Below are 21748 nucleotides of genomic sequence, written 5' to 3' on the forward strand. Positions count from 1 at the left end.
GAATCAGCGTCAACAAAATGGCAACAACAACAACAACAAAATAACAACAAAGTAGGGAGGGGAGGGGGGGTTGGATTGCATGCATTAACAAGAGCCTCACAATTGCAGACACACACTAATAATGCGCACAAACAGCCGCCATTGTCATAGGATGGAAGTATTTCTAATGCGTTTGTTTCACCCTCAAAAACCTGTTTTCTTCAACCCGATAAATTTATTAAGCAACATTAGCATTAATGACACACTCTTCCTGTTGCCCTATAATACAAATGAGTGCAGCTTTTAATACGATTGCAACCCCCCCCACCACCACACACACACATACACACACACGCATACACCCAGCCCCACCCAACAACCACCTTTAAAGTGACTATTTATGCCCCTCACATCCACCATAGCAGCAGTGCAGTCTCTACCCCCCCCCCCCCCCCCACCCCCCCCCCCCCCACCCCCCACCCTCTTTTATGAGTGAGCTATTGTGCCTGAGGACAGGATCCCACACACAATCTGAGGACTGAGCCAACAAAAACAGGCCCTGACAGACAATGCCGCGCTTCACCTGCTGCGGCACTGCGCATCGCAATTATGCCAAGGACATGTACAGTTAGGCTTCAGTCACTCTCTGCCTGCCTCAGAATTAAACCCAAACCAGATAATAAATACAGCCGCTGAGGAGAAGAAGAAGAAAGGGAGATTGGGGGGTGGGGGGGCTCAGAGTTGCAGTGGTTTCAACTGCATGGTTGGCAGACAGTGAAATAGATGGGGAGGGGAGGAAGAGGATGGGGGGTTACAATGCTAGGATGCACGTTATCATCAGACGAGACTGATTCCGATCCATCAATATATACCCAGACTCCAAAATGTTATGCAATGGCCCGTTTTCTGCACCAGCAAATATAAATAAATAAATGGGGGGAAAAAAAAGGCCAAGACCCGCAACAGGACCTCCGTGAGGCGACCACGAAATTCCAACTAAGCACCAGTTTACAGCGCAACACTGAGCGCTGATTGTTCATTGATTACACCGAGAGGCAAACAGCATAACAAATATTTGATGCGCGTCTTTGAATAAGGTTTCCGCACCAAAAAAAAAAAAAAAAAAAGAAAAGAAAAGAAAAAAATAGCCTGCAAAGACTAAACACCGCACACCAGGCCTGCGCACATCTCAGGGGGTTCTAGCTGGAGGGGGGGCGCTGCGCACTTCAGACGCGAATTTGCGCGACCCCCGTTCGGTTGAAGTGCGATATTTCGGCCCGCGAAAGATCCGCACTGCTCTGAACGGAGGGAGTTTTTTTTCTTCGTCGTCGTCTCCTTCTTCTTTTATTATACTTAAGGGAAACAATGAGTTCAGCTTCTTATTGCACGGAGCAATCGTCAGGGGAGGTTTAAACTCAATTACTTTAGTCGTTCAGAGTGAGAAAAGAAAAGCAAAAAAAAAAAAATGAGAAAGAAAACAAAAAAAAAAAATCGAGGCTGTAAATAATAATAATAATAATAATGTTTTGAAAAACGATTAAAAAAATCGAGATGAAGCGTATCAAATATTTATTTTTTTCTGGGCAACAAAGGACTATAATACATTGACAGGCATAGGAACTATTGCCAGCACATGTCTATACAATACAGCTAAAACCGCCTCCAATTTTGGACATAATCGGACATATAACAAGATAGCAGGTGGTCCCAAGAAATAATAAAAGAAAAATGTTTCTGAATGTCTTTTCGAACACCGGGGGAGGGGGCGGGGGGAGGAGGAGGAAAAAGACAATATTCAATTTATTGCTTTTATGGTGCTTCAAGAAGAGAACAAGAGGTGAAACGTATTCTGATTGGCACAACACATAGAAGCTTGTATAAAAACGCAAATTAGACACACAAAATAAAGATTTTTTTTTTTCTTCTTTCCTCGGGGTCAAATAAAAAAAAAAACAGAAGAAGAAGAAGAAGAAGAACTGAATAGGTTGATATATATTGAGAGAAATTGGAAGTTTATTTCTATTAAAATTTGTTCACTTGCTTCAGTGTCACCTCAACATGCTACAAGAGGGCTTAAATTGAAATATCCCAGAGAAATAAAATAATAATAATAATAATAATAATAATTAATAATAATAATAATAAAAAATTACCCCAAAACTTCTGTTTTTCTAGAACCATAAAATCACATGAAGAACTAACCGAATATTCAAAACCCACTAAAACAGGAGGCACCAGATAAATAAAAAAAAAAAGAAGTTGCAACAGACGCACCATATTTACAATTCCCATTAAATTACACATAAATAAATATATACATACATAAACACCGATTCCCTTATATAACCGCGAATCGTGTTGAAATTCAAAACAAAAAACAAACAAACAAAAAAAAAATAGTTCAAGTTGGTCGCTCGGAGAAAGAGAGAAAGAGAGAAAGAGAGGGGAGTCTACAACTGAAGTCATGACATGGAGAGCTGTGGATTTTCTCTTTGCCTTTTCAAGTTTATTATTCACAATACTGATAAGAATTCATCCTTTTTTAGCTTCGTTTTTATTTTGTTGTGTTTTTTTTTCCCTCTCTCGTCACAATCGTAAAAGTGAGATATAGAGAAGGGGTCGCTGGATTTCAGTCCATTCGTTGCAGCTCATAAAAAAAAAAAAAAAAAGAAAAAAAACCAGGAGGGGTGGTGGTACATAAAAAGTCTTCTGGCTGAGGCAGCCCACCTTTCCCCTCGCCCTGGAGCTGTTCCTCTGCAGCTTCTTTTCCTCTTTTCGTATTTTTTTTCTTCGTTTTTTTTTTCTTTTTTCTTTTTTTTTCTTTTTTTTTAAATAACGTTTCATATCGTCCAGGTGTTGGAAGAAGAAGAAGAAGAAGAAGGAGGAGGAGGAAGAGGAGAAGAAGATTCTTTGCGTCGCTTCCCGTTTGAATCCAAAGTGGGATGTAAAAACAAGAGACATGTAAAATCGGCGCAAGATCAGATCAGGAAGTGGCACGTTTAACTTTATCAATAATATTTATAAGGTATTTATAATATTTATATTGGATGGTTAGGGGGCGGGGCGAGGGGAGACTGTGTAGGTCGGTGCAGATGAAGGGCCCCTGGCATTTTGGCCCCCTCGGGCAGAAAGGTGAGGTGAAGAGGAAACATCACTTTCTGTGCTTCTCATCTTTGTCCCCGCCTTTAGAGCCGTTATCTGAGTGACTGTTGGGGTTGTTGTTGAGGTACATTTTGTCCATGGCTTTAATGGCCTCGGTCAGATAGTTCTGGAGGGCCGTGACAGCCGCGCACAGCGCCGGGGTCCCGAAACCGTGCGAAATGAGACTAAAGTGGGTCAAACAGCTTTGGATTCCCGGTTCGAGGATGGGCTGCGGCCGGGAGTTCCCCAGGGGCGAGCGGTCTTGGGACAGCAGGTCTGTGAACTCTTTGCAAACTTGCCTTGAAAACAAAAACAAAACAAACAAACAAACAAAAAAAAAAGAACAACAGAGAAGAAAGAACGAGGGTTAGTGAACAAGTCGTGCAGTATTAAGGTATCCTGAGAAAATACATAGATAAATCATAGAGGGCTCACTTTAAAAGTAACCAGCCCTGCGGTTTTAAATCGCGAATTTGCTCGAGGCTAGATACTCTGACTTGAGCTGCCTTAATTAATTTATTACGTTACAATTTCATACGAATGGAAAAAACGCAGTATTTAATCAGATCTTGTCTTATTTATTCATCTTGCCGTTGCCAAACTTTAAGATAGATATAAAAAGGTAAAAAACAAATCCTTCGAAATATAAATCCATCGAATGTTTATATATATATATATATAATTTTTTTCCCCCAAAGCGTAATAAATGAGGCTCTATAGCGCAGGTTTCAGATTCTCCGCCCCATATGACATTGGCAGCCTATCTTAACAACACTTTCAGGTCCCAGCGATAAGCTGTTATGGCTGACAGCTGTTTGATTATGGCAGCCCATCATCTGTATTAAATGCTGGCCTCTGCTGCTCTGAGCCTTGAAAGGAGTCCTCCTCCACTGAACGCATAGTAAACAGCAATGGCACAGCGCGCTGCGTAAATACAATGCTACAAGTTGACGTGTGGAAGACTCGGTAGGCTGTGTGGAGATTATTCCTAATCCTTAGTCAGTAATCAAAGCATGATCAAAACTGGAATAAAATAAAGTCATCATAAAAAAAAAAAAAGAATAGTCGCCATAAAGCATTTTAAATGAATTATCAATTTGCTAGCTTGTCCACTAGTCTGTTATTGTACCTGGTGCGTTTTAAAAAAAAAAAAACAGCACACATAAACATCAAACAACGCGAAGCGTGCGTTTTATTAGCTTTCCGAGCAAGTGTGTGCGCATGCAGGCTGCCAAAAGAACAGGCAGCTATAGGCCACACATTGGGCACAGACTGACACAGTGAAGCGGGCGATGATAACACTTACTTCGTGGCCAACAGCATGTTTTTTCTTTGGACTTGTTCGTTTGGGTCGGAATGCTGACGGTTTACATATTCAGCTACTGCCTTGGCTGGAAACTCAGTCTCGCACACATAACCAAAGTCCCTGGCAAGATGCACCGCTTCGCCTGCGAGGAAAGGAAAAGGGGAGAGAGAAGAAAAAAAAAACACACACAACAACGTGAGGTTGAGAGGATGTTGGGGTGTTTTTTTGTTGTTGTTTGTTTCATAGAAATATGGTCACATCAAATACTGAGAGGTTTGGAGGATTAATCTGATCTGAATTGCTGAGCGCCCGTTGTGTTTACGCGTAAAGACAGCGGGGTTATGGCACCTGCGCATTCCCGACAAACACTGCTAATGATAACAACAATAAACGCCCGGAAATAACATCGAAGCAACCCCGGGCGGCTATCATTCCAGGTCAAATTCCTCAGGAGGAGAAAACTAAGTGGATATGAAATATAGACGGACCGCCATGCTTAGCACCATGTCATTGATTACCAATGCCTACACATTACTGAAAGGCCTGCTCATGCATCTGGAGGCTTTTTTTTTCTAATGCCTAAATCTCAAGTAGCTATTAGTAACTGTCGATGTCATCCCGTCCTCACTTCTTGATAGTTAATGTTGTTGATTTTTTGTTGTGTGTCCCCCCCGCCCTCCCGCGCCTCCCCCAACCCACACACAAAAATCTTCGTTTTTAATCGACTAGAGCAGTTGATCTTTACAACCCGGAAGAACGCATGCGCCAAGTAAGCATTGCAAACATAGCCCAACTGTAGACTGTTTTCCATAAAATGGAGCGACCATGAACAATGACAAAACAAAACATCCCCAGTTTGTCACCCAGCTCTCATTGGTCACCTTCCCTGCAGGGCTAATAGAGATACTATAGCAGGGGCGCATCCAGATATTTAAAGGTGTGTCCAGACAGGAATTAGGAAATTAGGGGGTCCTATCCATTTGGCACGGCACAACAGCACCAAAAGACTTTCTGGAATATGTGAATTTTGTTAAGCTGAAGGAAATGGCCAGATTTTTATTGGTTTGCTTTGTTTGTTTGTTTTTTTTTCATTAGCAGATCTGACCGTTCCTACGAATTAAAATCCTTATTTTAGGATGCCACAGAAAGTGCCAGGATAACCATATTTTTTCCTTATGAGGCTTGGTAGCGCTGCATATTTTGTTGATGTGCACTGCCGGGAAGCTTGCTGAAATAAGAGTGCTGCCGATGTCCTTTCTTTTCCGAGACACAAAAATCGCGCAGAATAGAAAGCTCAACTAAATAATCCGCTAAGATCACCTTGTGACAGTCCTCGTGTTGCCCTATGTGACACCACAAAAAAAGAAGTAGAATTATGCCCAACATGCTCTTAAAAACTGAAAAACAAATTTTTGAGGGGGCGGGGAAGTGTTGATTGTATGTCTTTGTGTTACTCTGTAGCTCAAATTTAAAACAGAAGGACATGCAGACACGCATCAATAACAAAGCAAATATAAATAATTATTATGACCAAGAAGTTAGCCCAAAAGTGTGAACAAATGTTGACTTTCTGCTTTAAATAAGAGCAATTGGGACAGGCCACCCAATTTTGTTTGGATTCTCTGAGGTAGTACCATCACACAGAAGTGTGTTCAGTTTTTCAGCAATGTGTCAGCCATAAAATATAAATTTAGAATATATATATATATAAATATAAATTATATATATATAAAGTGGGGTGGCTAGAGATTACCCCGGTCCTCCCCCTCCTTGATAGCGTCACTGTACAGGAACAAATTTCTGCGAAACCAGCCGAATATTGCATTTACTCCTGGTCTGCAACAATGATTAACTGGTTTAGGCCCAGTGAACCATCGCGGGTTTCAACACACCTTTTAGGAAACCAGCAACACACCAAAATACCACCGCACTGAATTAATAAGGCTCAACTCTGCGAGCGGAATGGATTTATCCAGTCGCGTAAAAAGGCATCTCTTTCGCTCGCCATAATTGCCTAATTTATTCTTTAATAGGCCCCCAAAACATACAGCCTCCAATAGGTCAGCGCGTGCGGCGCCATTTTGCATGCAATACAAATCTTCACCGAAAAAAAATAAAATAAAATAATAATAATAATAATACAAACGCACGGGGAAGCTATTAATAATAATAATCTGCCCCGGCATCCACTCCTATATACCCAGACTGTATTAATGTTTGAAGCAACGCAGGGTTGGTAAATCAATCGACTTCTCATCCATGAGGTGAAAGAGCCTCAGCAGTGCCTAATAAACAAGCAGCACTCAATAATTAACTGGACTTCAACACAAATTAATCCAGTGGATAAACTAGGCCAGGCGTGGACCTGCGAGCGCGCTCCAGGAAGCGAGGGCCAACGCTGCACAGCCACTAGAATCACCAGCACCATTCACTCTGCGCTGCGTGTATTTGTGGGGGTCTCTTTCACTCTTCACACACACACGCACACGCACACACATCCTTCATGCTTTATTACTTGCGAGGCAAAGTCGGTCCACATTACACGGATGAGCGCATATGCTGATTTCCAACACAGAGAAAGAGAGAGAGAGAGAGAGAGAGAGAGAGAGAGAGAGAGAGAGAGAGAGAGAGAGAGAGAGAGAGAGAGAGAGAGAGAGGAAGTAGGAAAAGAAAAAAAAGTATTTTTTTCTCCCCTTTTAAAAGTACTTGATATCGCGGGAGCAAAAATAATAATTATAATAATAATAATGAACGTGATTTGCGGACACTGGACTTACCTTCGACTAGTGACGTCAGCAAGGTGACGTTGGCAGCTTTACGTCTGCCCGCAGGTAGATTCAAACCGATTTTATCCAACTTCTCCCTTAAGGATCTACCTCCGTTCTTAGACTTGGCCCTGTGGCATTAAAACAGAACAGATTACTTGATTTGAAGTGTGCATGGTGAGCGCGCACACACACACACACACCCACACACCCACCCGCACCCACACACGCACACACACACACACACACACACATACAAATTAAGATTAATACAGACGAGAAGACATATTTTAGGGTATAAAAAAGCTACACTGCCCAATAAACACAACATCGTTTCATCACGTCGTTGCTGTTTTAATTTGAGAGCTCCGATGCAAAACAATAAATAACGCCCAAAGAGCCTCATCAATACAGAGCAAAATGAACAAATAAAGTCCTGCTTAATAGGCAGCGCTATTACTGGCTGCGTGTCTGCAGCACGTCAGTAGACAGTTCACCAGAGACCAATGTTTTCATGTGTAATGCCTTCACTGGGCCTACAGAGCAGGGGCTTGAAACAGACTAGGCCTACATTAATTTGAGAGAGAGAGAGAGAGAGAGAGAGAGAGAAGAGAGAGAGAGCGCTAAGGGAAGTTAATATGGAATTTAACAGACCCCTCCTGCTTTAAATGCAGGAGCTAGGTGTCATGGTTGGTCGATTTTAATTATTCTTGGTACAGAGGAGGGAGAGCGCGCAAGAGAGCGAGAGAGAGAACTGGAGTAGAGGGAGAGCGCACAAACGCGCACACAGGTAGAGACAGGGTAAGGAGAAAGAGAGAGGGGAGAGATTTTTTACACTTTCTTTCTTTCTTCCTTTTTTTTTTTTTTTTTTTGCACACAAACTCACCTTCTCAGCACCCCGCCCAGCAGAGAGGCGTTGAGGCATTCGGGTGGCGAGAGGCGTCTCTGCACCTCAGCCACCGTGACCTTGTACTTTGAAGTGGAGCTGAGGAGGGACAGGCGACCCGGAACCGAGCAGAACACCTCGTTCGGGTTGACCACTCCTCCGAAAAGACCGTCCTTATTTACGGGGATGGCGGAGACGCTGTTGTTCTTGGATAAAGACACGGGACCTGTAGCCAGGGGAAGGGAGAGGTGGGCAGGGAGGGATGGATGGATGGATGGATGGATGGATGGATGGATGGATGGATGGATGGATGGATGGATGGATGGATGGATGGATGGATGGATGGATGGATGGAGGTGGGGAGGAAGGGGTGAGACAGAGAGAGAAAGAACCCGTGCTCAGTGAATTTCATGCAATGCAGAGCCTTAACTGAATGAGAAGGGGAGACGTAAAGGCCCCGATATTGAATTTCTCAAAACATGTGCACGCTTTCAGAAATAAATAAATAAATAAAACAGTAGTAGTTTCATCCCCCCCACGCCCTCCCCCCAAAAATATGCACATTTATTTCAAACACAAACAACTCGAGTCTGAATATCTGCGCACACTGCTGGGAACCTGCAGCAGTTTTTAAGCTAAAACAATTTTTAAAAAAATGCAAATTATCAACAACTGAGATATTTAATAAAATCTAAAATCTAAAAAAAAAACACTGTTGGGTGCGTGTGAATTCACACCGGGTGTGTGTGTGTGTGTGTGTGGTGGGGGGGGTGAGAGTCTATGTGGGGTAGGGGGTATGTGAGGCTTTATACCGTTTTGGTGTGCAGTAACCGGAGACAAAGGGGGGAACTGTGCGCCTTTGGATAGATCACTTGTGACATTAATGGCTCAAGGGAGCCTAATGGAGACAATAGGAGTTAAACGAACTCTTGAGATTACTAATATCAGAAGCCAATTATCAGGTTGATATGGAGATAGACTGACTCAAAAAAAAAATAATAATAACCTGAAAATAAAACTGTAAAGCAAAACCAAAAAAAAAACCCCAAAAAACTGAAAAAGAGCAAACAAGAAAAATAGAAGAAAAAAAAAAACAGACCAAAAATATCTCCGGACCTTGAGTCTAATCTGACCTGACAAAAAGCCTTTTACACATAGCCATGAAAAGACCTCCTTATGTTGTATTATCCACAATATTAATCATTGCTTTTTTTCTTCTTCTTTTTTTTTTTTGACAGCAAATCTTAACAATAAAAAAATACACAAGTAATCCAAAGAAAAAGAAAAAGAAAAAATCTCCACCAACCTACATATGAAAATTCCATTTAAAGATAATAAAACCAAGAAAGTGATTTTTTTCCTCTCTTCCTCCTCCTCCATGCCCAGTTTTGATTCCCTCTACTAAATGGCAGATTATCTTCCTGCACACACTTGGCCTGTGCTCCTTCCACCGGTACCAACTTCCATTTTACATTTGGCCATGCTGCGTGATTGCAGCTATTGGATTCTTCGTCTATAGATATATTTATATATATATATATATATATACATTTATATATATATACACTTATATATATATAAATATACGCCTGGATTTTTTTGGGACTGTCAAATAGCAGGGGCCTACAAAGCCCACCAGCTCCACTCATCTCCCCGCTGCGCTGAAACGCTGACAGTAAATTCCATCAGCGAGGAAGGGGAAGGGAGGAAAAGAAGAAGAAGAAGAAAAAAAAAGAAAAATGTGCAGCCAGTTTGATGCACTTGGAAAGCATGTAATGAAAAATAGGCTATACTGCGTATTAGGATCAGTCAGGCATCACCGCGTTGCACCGAGTTCTCTGGAGCAGAATGCGTGTAGGTGTGTGTGTGTGGTGTGTGTGTGTGTGTGTGTGCAGCTTGGAGAGTGGTGGTGGTGGTGGGGAAAAAATGCATGATATCTCAGAGGAAATTGCTTACCTTTTTTAATTACAGTCTGGTCGGGAATGTGTATTCCTTGATCCTCAACAGGCTATGAAAGAAATGCAAAAAAAAAAAAAAAAAAGTACAATTTTAGCACAGAAACACACACACACACCCACACACATACAAAAAGATGTCACGTGAATGCAGCTGCATGAACAAAGCCTGACACAATTAGCAGCCACTATTGTCGGCCAACATGGAGGTTCAGGAGGCCCATACCTGTTATTATTGGGTTTTCAGCGGGTTGCACCTCAACATGGCAACACAAACTCAGACTTAAATAATGAAGGCTCGCGTCGCCCCACAATCCTGACCTAATTTCGCCGTCAGATTGGCTTCACTCACAAGGAAAGGAAAAGAAGAAGAAGGGGGAAAAAAAGAAAAGAAAGGAAAAAAAAAACCCTCCAAATCTATGATTGGATAGTAATTACGAGAGTCACATCCTATTAAAGGCCTGTGTGAACTAATTAGAGGATGATCGGTGTTTGTTTCTGATGAAAAACCGCGCAGGATCGTCTCAATAAGAGCGGTCCTTTATTGACAATCCGGCAGCTCGTTTATCACGCGTCTTTAGCGATCGCAGCTGCCTGAACTCGATGCACAAAACTCAATTCTCTTGTTAGCGTGCATGAAAAAAAAAATAATAATAGAGAAAGAACTAGAATGAAAAAAAAAGTGTCATGTCGAAGGTATTGTGTTCGCACAGACAGAGACGCAGCTTGCATCACTTTCTTTAAATCGAAAAAAAAAATCAAATAAAAGTGGCAAGACGCAGAGAAAATGTACATAATAAATAGGCCTTTATGCACAGGTTTTACCTGTTCAGTTTCAATTCCCTTACGATGTACCAGAGAAAATGGCAATTTATTTGAATTTTGAGAACAGAAATTAAGTAAATGCATCTTTTGTCCTCAAAAACTCCAGTCATGTAGAAAATATCTTAGATTTTTTTTTTTTTGCGTCGTCTTTTAACCTGTTATTTTTATTTTTTTTTTTACAAATCCATTCTAAAAATAAACAAGCAACCCATCACCTTAGCCAAATATTCATTTTAAAAAGAGGAATTGTATGCGTCCTAAATGTAAAACAAATACGATTGTAGCTATGAAGTGAATACACCGATTGTGATGCTTAATAATAAAAAATAAAAAAAAAACATTACGTTGTGCACATTAGAGCAAATCAATCTAATTCCATTTTAATCACAAGTGATTCACGACAAAATGAGTCTTTACAATTTTTTTTTAGGATAAAAAGAAAAAGAAAAAGGAAACAACTGCCTCACCTGAACGTCATCTAAAGGGTGAGGTATTCCATGGATGGGGATAGAGTCCGACAGTCCCGTGTCGATGCCGTGGCCGGACGGTAGCAGCACCTCCCTGCGGTACTCCCGGCACAGTTGGTGGGGCAGGCTGCGGTGCTGGTGCAGCAGGCCGCTCTCCTGGCCCTGCCTCTGGCCCGGCCAGCCCGGGTGCTGCGACTGCGGCTGGGCGTGCAGCGAGTTCAGGGAGTACGGGTCGTTGACGTGCGAGTACGGGTCCTGAGACTGCGGGTAGATGGGCTGGTAGGGTGGGGGGAAATACGGGGGCTGGAAGTCCGAGTTCGGCGTGTGGGAGAGCGGAGGGGCGCTCGTGTAGGGACTCTGACCCACGCCGCCCAGCTGAGGTAACCTGGCTGTCCCGTTGCTGGTGCCATCGTGGCGGTCCTGCCAAGGAAGATGGGAGACGTTCGTTTGTTTTAGATAAAAACCGACATATTTTTTTTTTTTTTGTTTGGGTTTTTTTTTTTTTTTTTTTAGAGAATCAGCCATGCACTAATTTATTGTAGCCACCGGATATACCAAAGGCGAAGACTTATAGGCAATGTGGCCTGAGTGGAGAACATTATGAGCAACATCGTTACACTTTTGACTAAGATCAAAACAAAACATAAAACCACTCTGTTCCATAATGGCAGCTATTTTGAAATGAAAAACGTAAATAAAATAAAAAAAACTTGCAAATTAGAAGAGAGAGAGAGAAAGAGAGAGAGAGAAAAAAAAATCAAAAATCCACGGCAGAAAATGTCCACTATTTGAATGCTTTTCTCCCACAAAACGAGCACTGTTTTTTTTCTTTCTTTCTTTCTTTTTTGAGGCATGAAATATCCACAAAATGAGCCAAAATTATGAAAAAAAAAATGGGGGAAAAGAAAGGAGGGGAGGTGGGGGGGTGGAATGCACACCGTGGAAAGAAAAACTAGATCTAGTATGTCAAGGCTCCAACAACTTACCATCGCGGAAAAACTGTGCACTAACATCTGTACGGATTTTTTGGTGCGATTTGGCAAAAGAAAAAAAATGTTTCTTTAAGAAAAAAAAAAAAAAAAAAAGACACGAACACTCGTAGTGTTTGAAGAGGAGAGGGAGAGAGGGTTCGGGGAGGGGGGCGACACAAGGGTGGAAAAAAAAAAAAATTATATATATATATAGGCCCCCCAGAAAAGACTCTTCTCTCCCCGCAGGATCAGATATGCGTCTCAAAAGCAGCACGATAATCCATCAGAAAGGTGTGGTAAGATCCGAGCCGCTCGTCATTTGCGTCTTTAAAAATAAAAAAAAAAATTAAAAAAAAAAAAAAAAAAGAAGAAGAAGAAGAAGAATTGCAGATGTTATTCGGCGGTGCTGGTGGATCGGGGCTCTGCGAGTTACTCCGGCTTCTATCACAGTGCTACACCGTCCCCCTCGCGCGAGCTCATATTAGCAAGAAGAAGAAGAAGAAGAAGAAGAAAAAAAAGGAGAGTCGCTTCTTCGTCCTCCCTCCTGGACTCCTAGTGGAGCGCATTCATGGCTGTTAATATTACAGGAACACTTAATAATAAGGAAAGAATAGTCGGAAATCTGGCGTGAAGTGGAGGACGCAACTCAAGGCAGGAGTCTGTGCTTAAATGACGTCCATTGAAAGGAGGAATCAGTATATCTAATCAGAGATGGGGGAGCGAGAGAGAAAGAGGCAGTGAGAGAGAAGCAGAGCGAGAGAGAGAGAGAGAGAGAGAGAGAGGAGGGAGTGGAAAGGGAGACAAAAAAGAGGGACATTCACTGGCGACTGGCGAATCAGGGAGAGGGGGTAAAAGGAGGGGGGCATTTTAAAAGCGTCCCAGGGCCAAAGCGCAAAAGTGAAAGAAAGAAAGAAAGCCGTAGGAATGGAGCGATCTGGACCGCGGATAGACAGAAGAAGAAGAAACCGAGCAGGGAATGGAGGGCGGGGGGGATAATAATAATAATAATAATAATAGTGATAATAATAACGTGCACCTCTGAAGTGGGTGAAAATTCATCAGACGACTCGATCGCCTCGTTTTCGTCGCCCGTCCCTTTGTTTTCCGCCTCAGACTCCGAAGAGCTGTCCTCCACGGGGCTCCTGTCCCTCATTCCGACTTTACTCACCGGTTTCCTCCTCGACGCCGAGCCACACCGGGTGACATTAACTTAGATCCGGAAAATAAGTTCCCACAGTCTTAAGATGAAAAAACTAAACAAAACAACAAAAAAAAACAAAACGCGGGCGGGAGGAAGGCGGTGGCGGTGGGGAGGGAAAGGCAGAGCAGCTGGATCGAGAGCTCCAACCGAACTTTTCCTCACGGCTTTTTTACACACTTCCCTGCCTGCCTCCACACGCGCTTCAGAATTACGAAACACTCCAGGATTTCACACGCAAATCTGCTGGAGGTTTTGCCATCGATACCGGCCTCAAAGATTTCTCTCCCCCCCAAACCCCCAGTGAACCGAAAGAATCAACATGACACAAACAAGAAGATTCCATTCTTTCTTTCTTTCCCCCCCTCTCTCTCTCTCTTTCTTTCTTTCTTTCTTTCTTTCTTTCTTTCTTTCTTAGTTTTTGTTTTCCATGTCCGTCTCTGCGCTCAGAGGACGCGGGCGAAAGAAAGAAAGGGAGAGAGAGAGAGAGAGAGAGAGAAGAAAAAAACACGTTCAACTGGCTTCTCCACTCCTAAACAAGCCTCTGATATTACTGCCAAAACTTTGTCTGTGTCCAAAACAACACTCACTCGCTCAGTAAGCACTCACACACACTCACACACCACACACACACACACACACACACACGCACGCAAGCAAGCAAGCAAGCAAGCAAGGCTGCTGTTCCACAAAAAATAACAACAATTTAACGACTTCAAGCTACAGGAAAAAAATAATAATATTTTTTACTTTTCAAGAATTTATAAATGAAAGGAAGCACGTGGCTGTCACTTGAGCTTTAATTAAGGCGGTCATTCCCCAAGCATTCTGGGAAAAAAAAAAAATCATATTTATTGCAAATAAAACCATGGTAAGTAAATGTATTCTTTTGTTGTTTTGTTTTGTTTTGTTTTTTTGTCCCGAACATTTAATATATCTGCTAATATTTTTGACATGTTCCAAGGTGGAATTAAAATGTACTCAAGCATTTAATAGCATGTTTATTATTATTATTATTATTATTATTATTATTATTATTATTATTATTATACAAGTCATTTTAAAATGTGTAACAGTAGCAGCACAGGTCTGCAGTTAAATCCTAACAGCTGTCAACTGATGATCAAAACAACACAAGTGTGCTTGAAAGTAATTATTCTTGCTCATCTCAAAATCTAGAGTACAATTAAATGTAAAAAAAAAAAAAAAAAAGAAAAGAAAAAAAGAAATCCCAAAAAGTTCCTTACCTCGCAGTCTTCGTATTTAATGTTATCAGTTAATTTCCAAAGCATTTTCATGGATTTGTGGAAGTGCCTATATGTTGAGCAGCCTTGTTGTTTCCCACTCAGTGAAACTGTGCTTGCTTGCCCCCCCCCCTCCGCTCTATAGTTAAAAAAAAAAAAAAAAAAAAGGGGGGGGGGTAAAGATCTACTTTTATTGAAGCTGCCTGTGAGCTGCCGCTGCTGCTGCTGCTGCTGCTGTCTGTCTGTCTTGCGCTCTGAGGTCTCCCTCTAATGGTGGAAGTGGAGGGCTGGAGCAGCTCTGTAATAACACTGGCACAGGGCCTCATTAGCATATCAACAGCCGTTTGATTTCCCCCCCCTCCCACCCACACACACACACCCTCCACCCTCCACCCCCATCTCCGTGTATATGTGCTCACACAACGTCAACGCCAATGGACATGCGGCGCGCAGGTAACGCAAAGCCGAAGCGGCGAGGCCGCATTGCACACGGTTTGTTGTCGCTTCTGCCCCGCTGAGGTGCGTTTGGACTCGCGCGTGGAGACCTGCGTGCACCTGGTGACGGCGTTCTTCTTCTGCGCTTTTTAACAGACTAAAATGCACAGGCGCATTAAGTCTATAACTAAAAACGCAACTGTGGAACTTATCGGTAGGATTTTTTATTTTTTTTTTTTTTGTTATTAAAGTGTACATTTCCAGACTTTTTTTTTTCCCTTTAATTAATTACCTTGACTTTTTAATCCCCCCCCCTCCCTCCCTCTCTCCCTCCTCCCTGGTCTCTCCCTACCTTCTAACGCTGTGTTTTTATTCCCACTGAGAGTGGCTTTTCCTTTCATGTTAAAAAGGTGAGCCATTCCAAAAGCGTCCCACAGCTCCATTGACTATACCTGTAAGGTAGCGTGGTTTAAGAGGGGAGTGTAAATAATTAACACAACAACATGGGCCCTGTTTCATTTGAATGAGTGGCTACTGGGAGCCTGGCTCTGCGCTGTCGCCGGCCTAGTCCCTCACCTCAGCAGGTCGCGGGTCAGCAGACAGGTCGACGGCCTCTTTTAAGGCGTTGGCTCCCCCTTTTTTTGTGCTTTAAAACCACGGATTACCATTTTTGGTGGAGCACCCTGTGTTTTTTTTTTTTTTCTTTTTTCAGGCATTTGTTATTAATGAATCCAGAGCAGGGGCCGGATTTCGTTGGGTTTAAGCGAGGGGAAAGGTTTCAGATCGTTTAAAAGGAGGCACTTTTTTTTTTTTTTTTTAAGTTATATATCTGGACAATAAAAGAAAAGTTGACTTTTTTTAGTTTTTGTTTACATGTAACCTGAAGTTTTAACTGCTGGTAGGGATCGAGGATTCGTGCGCAAAGTTTTGGATTTACAAAAAGTCGCAATTACGCAAAAGAAGCCACCGAGGAGTTCACAGCAAAACTTTTCTAGACATTTCGACATCTTTCAGATTAAGGATTAAGGGTGAATTATGCACAATATACACTCACAGCTTTTAAGGAAAAGTCAGACGAATCATGATGCATGTAAGAAGACTAACAGACTAAGATCTTAGGAAATTCGTGAACAATTCTTCGCATCATCCTGTTTGACAAAATCTATCATCTTTTATCCACAGTAGAAAACTAAACCAGCGTGCAAAATAAAGTTTTGGTTTTTTTTACAGCAGCCTCATGCCACAACAAGCCAACACTTTGACACTTTTCATGGATTCTTTTCGCTCCAGCCTCTTTGTCCTATAAAGTATAAGCAACACATACCTGCCATTCCCCCATTTTGCCCATAATTGACATTCTTTGTCCTCTGTTGCCTTTGGTGGATTTGGTCGTGTTATTTTTTTTTTGGGTTTTGTTTTGTTTTGGGGTTTTTTCCTGAGCCGCTCCGGTACCGTGTCTATCTCATTGAGCCTCAGGTCCCAAAGTAAACCTTTTCCCTTTTTTTTTTTTTACATAGACCCAATCACCTCACCTGGCCATAAAAAAAAAAGGAAAAGGAAAGACCGTGCAGGCCCACCTGGTGACGCATGCGCACTGACGCGGGTGTGGAACAGCTTAAGATCTGAGGAAGGCGAGGAATGAGCGCTGGAAAAGTCAGAGGAAGGCAGAAAACAATACATTTGCTTTTTAAAAAACACAGTTAGCATATATATTTATACAATTTTGCACTTCTGACAACTGGGCGTCACTCTAATAAAAACTTCCTAGAGACGCCCCTGCTAATTTGGGGTCATTGGAGTACATATTGCATAAACCTTTAGAGTATCAAACATCGTGAGGCAAAGTAAACGTGACAAATATTTAAAAAACTGTGATATGAGGCAAAATTGAGACAAAAAAAAAAAAAAACATGAAGAGAAAATAATCATGGAGTCGTCCTAGAAGTCAGTTAGCCTTCCACTGCCTGTTTTATTATCTGATCTGCTTTTGATGTAAAACATGAATTCTCTCTGCAAACGAAACTGTGTCGATTTAAAAAGAAGAAGAAGAAGAAAAAAAAAAACTTGCAGGTTAACTGCCAGCGTCATTACTTCTTCAACACGCGGGAACGGAAAAAAAAAAAAAAAAAAAAAAAAGCCCCGTTATTGTGAGGGTCATTATTTATTTATCCGCTGTTTATTTCTAATACATACTTATGTGAAGCCCGCGGGCCGAGAGCGAACGATCTCTCCCTCTCAGACGTTCACACTCACACACACATACACCCCCCCCCCACACACACACCCCACACACACACAAATAGCAGAGGAACGCGTGCGCTCTCATAGATGCTGATGGTCAAAGGTTTTAAGTCCCAAACCCCTTTTTTGTGTTTTAAACTCCTTTTTGTTTTCCTTAGATTTCCTAAAGAAGCGTCCTAATGACCCCCCCTCTGCTCCAAACACAGAAACCAACACATTGATCTTGATGTCAGTATCGAACAGTTTTCAGAAATGAATGCCGTATTATTTCTTTCTTTTTTCAATTTGCTTTTCTAAAGTGTGTGATGGAGCTGCTGTTTTTATTATTATTATTATTATTATTATTATTTATTTTAAACCTTTCTCCACTTTTTTTCATTCTTTTTTTTTTTTTTTGCAGTTGCATAATTCCGCGTGGAGTCTATCTATAGATTTTTCTGGTGTTAATATTTAAAACAAGATGTTTGACTTCAAAGGCGAACACGTTTTAACTACACACACACACCCACACACCCATACACACGCATACACACACACTACCTGCAGCTATATAGCGCAGACCTGGACAAAGGAGAGGAGGGGGGCGGGGGGGAAAGGAGAAGGGGAAAAAGGGAGGTAGTGATCGGATCAGAAATATTGTTTGGGGGTCTGCGCAGGAGAGGAGTAACTTTTGAAGAAGAGCCGTCAGAGGATTGGCTCCTCTTAAGAGTGGAGCGGGGCCCCGTTTGAATATCCAGCCTGCATGTGTATGGGGCCTGGCTTCGGGCTCCTCCACACAGCAGGCGGCGGCCCTCCGGTCAGGTTTTACAACGCGAGCTATGGTTAACACCGGTTGGCCAATATGTATATATAATTTATGAATTAATTATTTAAGAATGGTCCCTTTGTTATTATTGCTTATTTTTTTATTTTTGTTTTAACTCACCTCATTCATTTCCACTTGTCAAACATTAGAACTCATTTCTTCTGGTTGTGGATATGATCGTGAATAACACATTCATGGATCTTATGAATCTGGACGGTGAATCGTCTTCTTTCGTCTTCCGGTGAACAGACGTAGCAATCACGCCAACAGCTTCATGGTTCAAATGCCTTGTGTAATTAGCTGTAATTCTTTTTTTTTTTTTTTTTCTTTATTGCAACAGAACCTATAGTTGAGGGTTGGAAATTAAACTGTATTCTAGCGCCACCTTTCTTTTGCGACGGAACACAACACGCCAAGGCAGGTTCCCGGAACCCAGTTGGGATGAATCTGTGCACTAAGAACGATTGGAGTTATATTAATTAATTGATCTATAAATCAGCTTTGACCTTAATTTGGTTTAGATAAGTACAAAATATAAACCTGGTTCAAATGATGTCTTAGTTCGTTTTCATAAACACTCAATAAAAAAAGAAGAATTTGAGTGGTAACCCACCACACTTGCCTGTTGCACAATTGGAACATATTTATTTATTTACTTACGTACTTATTTATTTAAACTCTGAACAGAGTTCAGAGCCAGTCGAAATTAACATATAAAAAGAGCAACTTTAAATTGAGCACGCTTATGACCTTAACCGGATCACAGTTCTAAAATAATCCTGTGGTGCCCCCTTGTGGCTGCTAAAAGTGTGACGTTTTCGGTTTGACATTGCAACGCAATAATCAAGTGTTGCCGGTAAAGTCTTTAGAAGGAACAGGACCGAATTAGAGGTGTTGAGAACAACTGGACTGTTCCTCGATGGACCAGTGTCCACTTCTCAGATCAAGATTATTTCAATTCAATTTCAAACAAACCGCTAAGAGGAGGAGCATAGAGGCAGAGGATCTTTTTTTTTTTTTTTTTTCCTTTTTGTTTTTTGAGATGCTGCATGTTAGGTTTTTAAAAGACTTGAACCATAATTAACGGGATGACTTAAACACGTTCGTATATTATTCCGTTTGTAATAAATACCACGAATTTAATATTCGTGGTATTTATCATGTACTTTTTAAATACATGATTTAAAAAGTAACAGTCTATTTATTTATTTATTTATTGTTTGTTTGTTTCTTTTGCCGGATCTTGACATGTTTGAGGATCGTACCGCCACATCCGAGATTTCTGCAGAGGTACGCCTACATTTCCCATCGGCCACCAAACTAGGTTCAGGGCTTTTGTGCGCCACCTTAATCTGTGTTCGGGGGAGAACAAGCTGCCGGCGGTGGAGACAGAGGACAAGCAAGGAGCAAGGTTGGGTGTCCTTTTGTAGGTTCTTTTGAACTTTATTAGATTTTTTTTCTTTTCGTTTTTCTTTTGCCACACCGACACATTCCGCCATTGAAAGCCGTGTTTTGTTTTGTCTGTAGAGTTTAGCTTTGCTCTCTGCGTGGTTTGCTATCCCAGCCAAAGCTACGGGTCTCTGCTCTGTGTCGCATGCTGGTCTTATCTTTTAAGCCAAACGCGCTTACTTAGACATGCGCCCATCTGTTTAGTGAGATCTGGTGAGTGTCTTATATAGCAACATTTCGTCAACATTTCTCAGACGGGTCATAATGTTGCCATACTTTCTGTTGGGTTACTTGGCTTTTAGCAACAGCTCCTTGTCACATGAGGAGAAATGCAACGTCTTAAATAATGGCTCTGCATGTGTGAGTATGTAATAATCGGGTCAAAACAGAGGGCGTCGTTGCGTTAGTTTGAACGTTTGCAGCGTTTTAAGTGTTTGCTGTCTTACTAACACTGCTGGGTTTCTGTGACAGGCATCCAACATGTCTGTGGACTGGATAGGATACGGATATGCCACTCTGGTGGCATCCGGAGGAGTCGTTGGCTACGTGAAAGCAGGTGGGAAATGTTTCCCGTTCATCTGGGATCACTGTCCCTCTCCGTTCACTTCAGTGAATGCTGCTGTGCACAGTTCATCTTAGAGGACATGTTGCGGATTACTTCTAAAAAGTACAATGTAAACAAATGAGGCATGTCTATTAATTTGTAGGACCAAAAGAATAGTATGTCGGGAGTATCTACAAGTATAGCAGATACAGTTCCAACCTCTTCCCTTTTTTTTGTTTTGTGACTGACTTTTCTGTAACTAAATTGAGTAGTTTCCTAACATAAACGATATGTTTTTGCATGTATTGCACTGAAATAAAATAGCTTATGATTAAAAAACTAAATCGGCAAGAAATGGACTTTTGTTTCAGCTGTTTTGGCTGTCGAATTCAGAAAAAAAATAACTTTTTGAAGAACACAATTCTCAAAACCTAATGTAAAAAAAAAAAAAAGAGATGAACTTCCATAACATTTTTCAGCTCTTTAAGAAATGTTCTCTACTGTCAACATCAAGGTAAACTGAAATAATTTAATAATAACACATTCTCCATAAGTGATATTATTGTGATATTCTCGAGTTTACCTTTTAAAACGATTATGTTCTCCCATAAAAAAAGTTTTGAGTAATTAGTGTCGGATGTTTTCTTCCTCAATATTCTTCTCTCTCTCACACACACAGGCAGTGTTCCCTCACTGGCTGCCGGTTTGCTCTTTGGGGGACTTGCAGGTTTTGGAGCCTACCAGATCTCCAACGACCCGAATAATGTTTGGGTGTCTCTAGGTATGTCAAATATGCTGACACAAACAGTGGCAAAACATTGGTTTAGGAACAACTCAGAACTAGGGGTTTAGTGAAATGTCTAGTTTTAAAACTCAGGCAATTAGTAAAAAATAAAAATAAAAATTGAAATCAAACGTATTTATCCACAAGAAAGCAGTTGCAGTTTATTATGTTTTGAATTGAACAAGGTTATTATCCTTCCTCATGACTCGGTTCACTAACCATCACTTTTAATATCGCAGCTACATCAGGAGCTCTGTCCGCCATCATGGGGAAGAGATTCTACGGGTCGAGGAAGTTCATGCCAGCTGGTTTGATGGCAGGAGCAAGGTTTGTTCTATTAGTGCATCAAACTCCAGAAAGGATATTCGCAGAGTGGGTAAAATAAAATTTAAAAAAAACGTGGATTTGGCGGTTTTTGAGTGGACTTTAACAATTGATTCCAGGTGCTAAATGTTCGTCATGTTTTTTCAGCTAACTTGAAGTCATTTTATTTTTGCTTGAAGCGTTTTTAACGTGATCATCTCGTTTCAGCCTGCTGATGGTGGGGAAGCTTAGTTTGACGTTGCTCCAGAAACCTACAGCGTCCTCATGAGGTTAAAGCTCTTCAAGAACAGTATTCAGCTTCTATCTGGCCATGTTATGGAGCATCCTCTTGGAATTTGACATTCTGTGTTACTCTGGTCAAAAATGTTTGATAATAAAATGTATCATTTGTACAGAAATGTATGTTTTGTCTTTTTTTTTTTTTATAAA

At 41.4% G+C, this 21748-nt stretch overlaps 2 protein-coding genes across 8 annotated transcripts; one reads left to right on the forward strand and one right to left on the reverse strand.

Moving 5' to 3' along the window:
- Window positions 1–1531: 1531 nt before the first annotated feature.
- tfap2a (transcription factor AP-2 alpha) lies at window positions 1532–16619 on the reverse strand. Of its 4 annotated transcripts, none has more exons than XM_032550977.1 (7): window positions 16497–16619; window positions 11325–11744; window positions 10034–10085; window positions 8078–8303; window positions 7204–7322; window positions 4427–4568; window positions 1532–3419 (listed from the first exon to the last, which is right to left on the reverse strand). In XM_032550977.1, exons 1-7 carry the CDS (start codon window positions 16527–16529, stop codon window positions 3131–3133), a joined length of 1281 nt encoding a protein of 426 aa, XP_032406868.1. In that variant the 5' UTR covers window positions 16530–16619; the 3' UTR covers window positions 1532–3130. The 4 variants fall into 4 exon arrangements, with proteins under 4 accessions (XP_032406868.1, XP_032406867.1, XP_032406866.1 ...); XM_032550976.1 differs by lacking the exon at window positions 16497–16619 and adding an exon at window positions 14741–15008; XM_032550975.1 differs by lacking the exon at window positions 16497–16619 and adding an exon at window positions 13332–14104.
- Window positions 16620–19464: 2845 nt separating this feature from the next.
- On the forward strand, window positions 19465–21717 carry tmem14ca (transmembrane protein 14Ca). Of its 4 annotated transcripts, none has more exons than XM_032550981.1 (5): window positions 19465–19629; window positions 20139–20223; window positions 20891–20992; window positions 21235–21322; window positions 21527–21717. In XM_032550981.1, exons 2-5 carry the CDS (start codon window positions 20148–20150, stop codon window positions 21585–21587), a joined length of 327 nt encoding a protein of 108 aa, XP_032406872.1. In that variant the 5' UTR covers window positions 19465–19629; window positions 20139–20147; the 3' UTR covers window positions 21588–21717. The 4 variants fall into 4 exon arrangements, with proteins under 4 accessions (XP_032406872.1, XP_032406873.1, XP_032406874.1 ...); XM_032550982.1 differs by having other exon boundaries at window positions 19504–19644; XM_032550983.1 differs by lacking the exon at window positions 19465–19629 and adding an exon at window positions 19732–19880.
- The last annotated feature ends 31 nt before the right edge of the window (window positions 21718–21748 follow it).

Source organism: Xiphophorus hellerii, chromosome 21 (genome assembly GCF_003331165.1).
Source record: "Xiphophorus hellerii strain 12219 chromosome 21, Xiphophorus_hellerii-4.1, whole genome shotgun sequence".
NCBI classification, from domain to species: domain Eukaryota; kingdom Metazoa; phylum Chordata; class Actinopteri; order Cyprinodontiformes; family Poeciliidae; genus Xiphophorus; species Xiphophorus hellerii.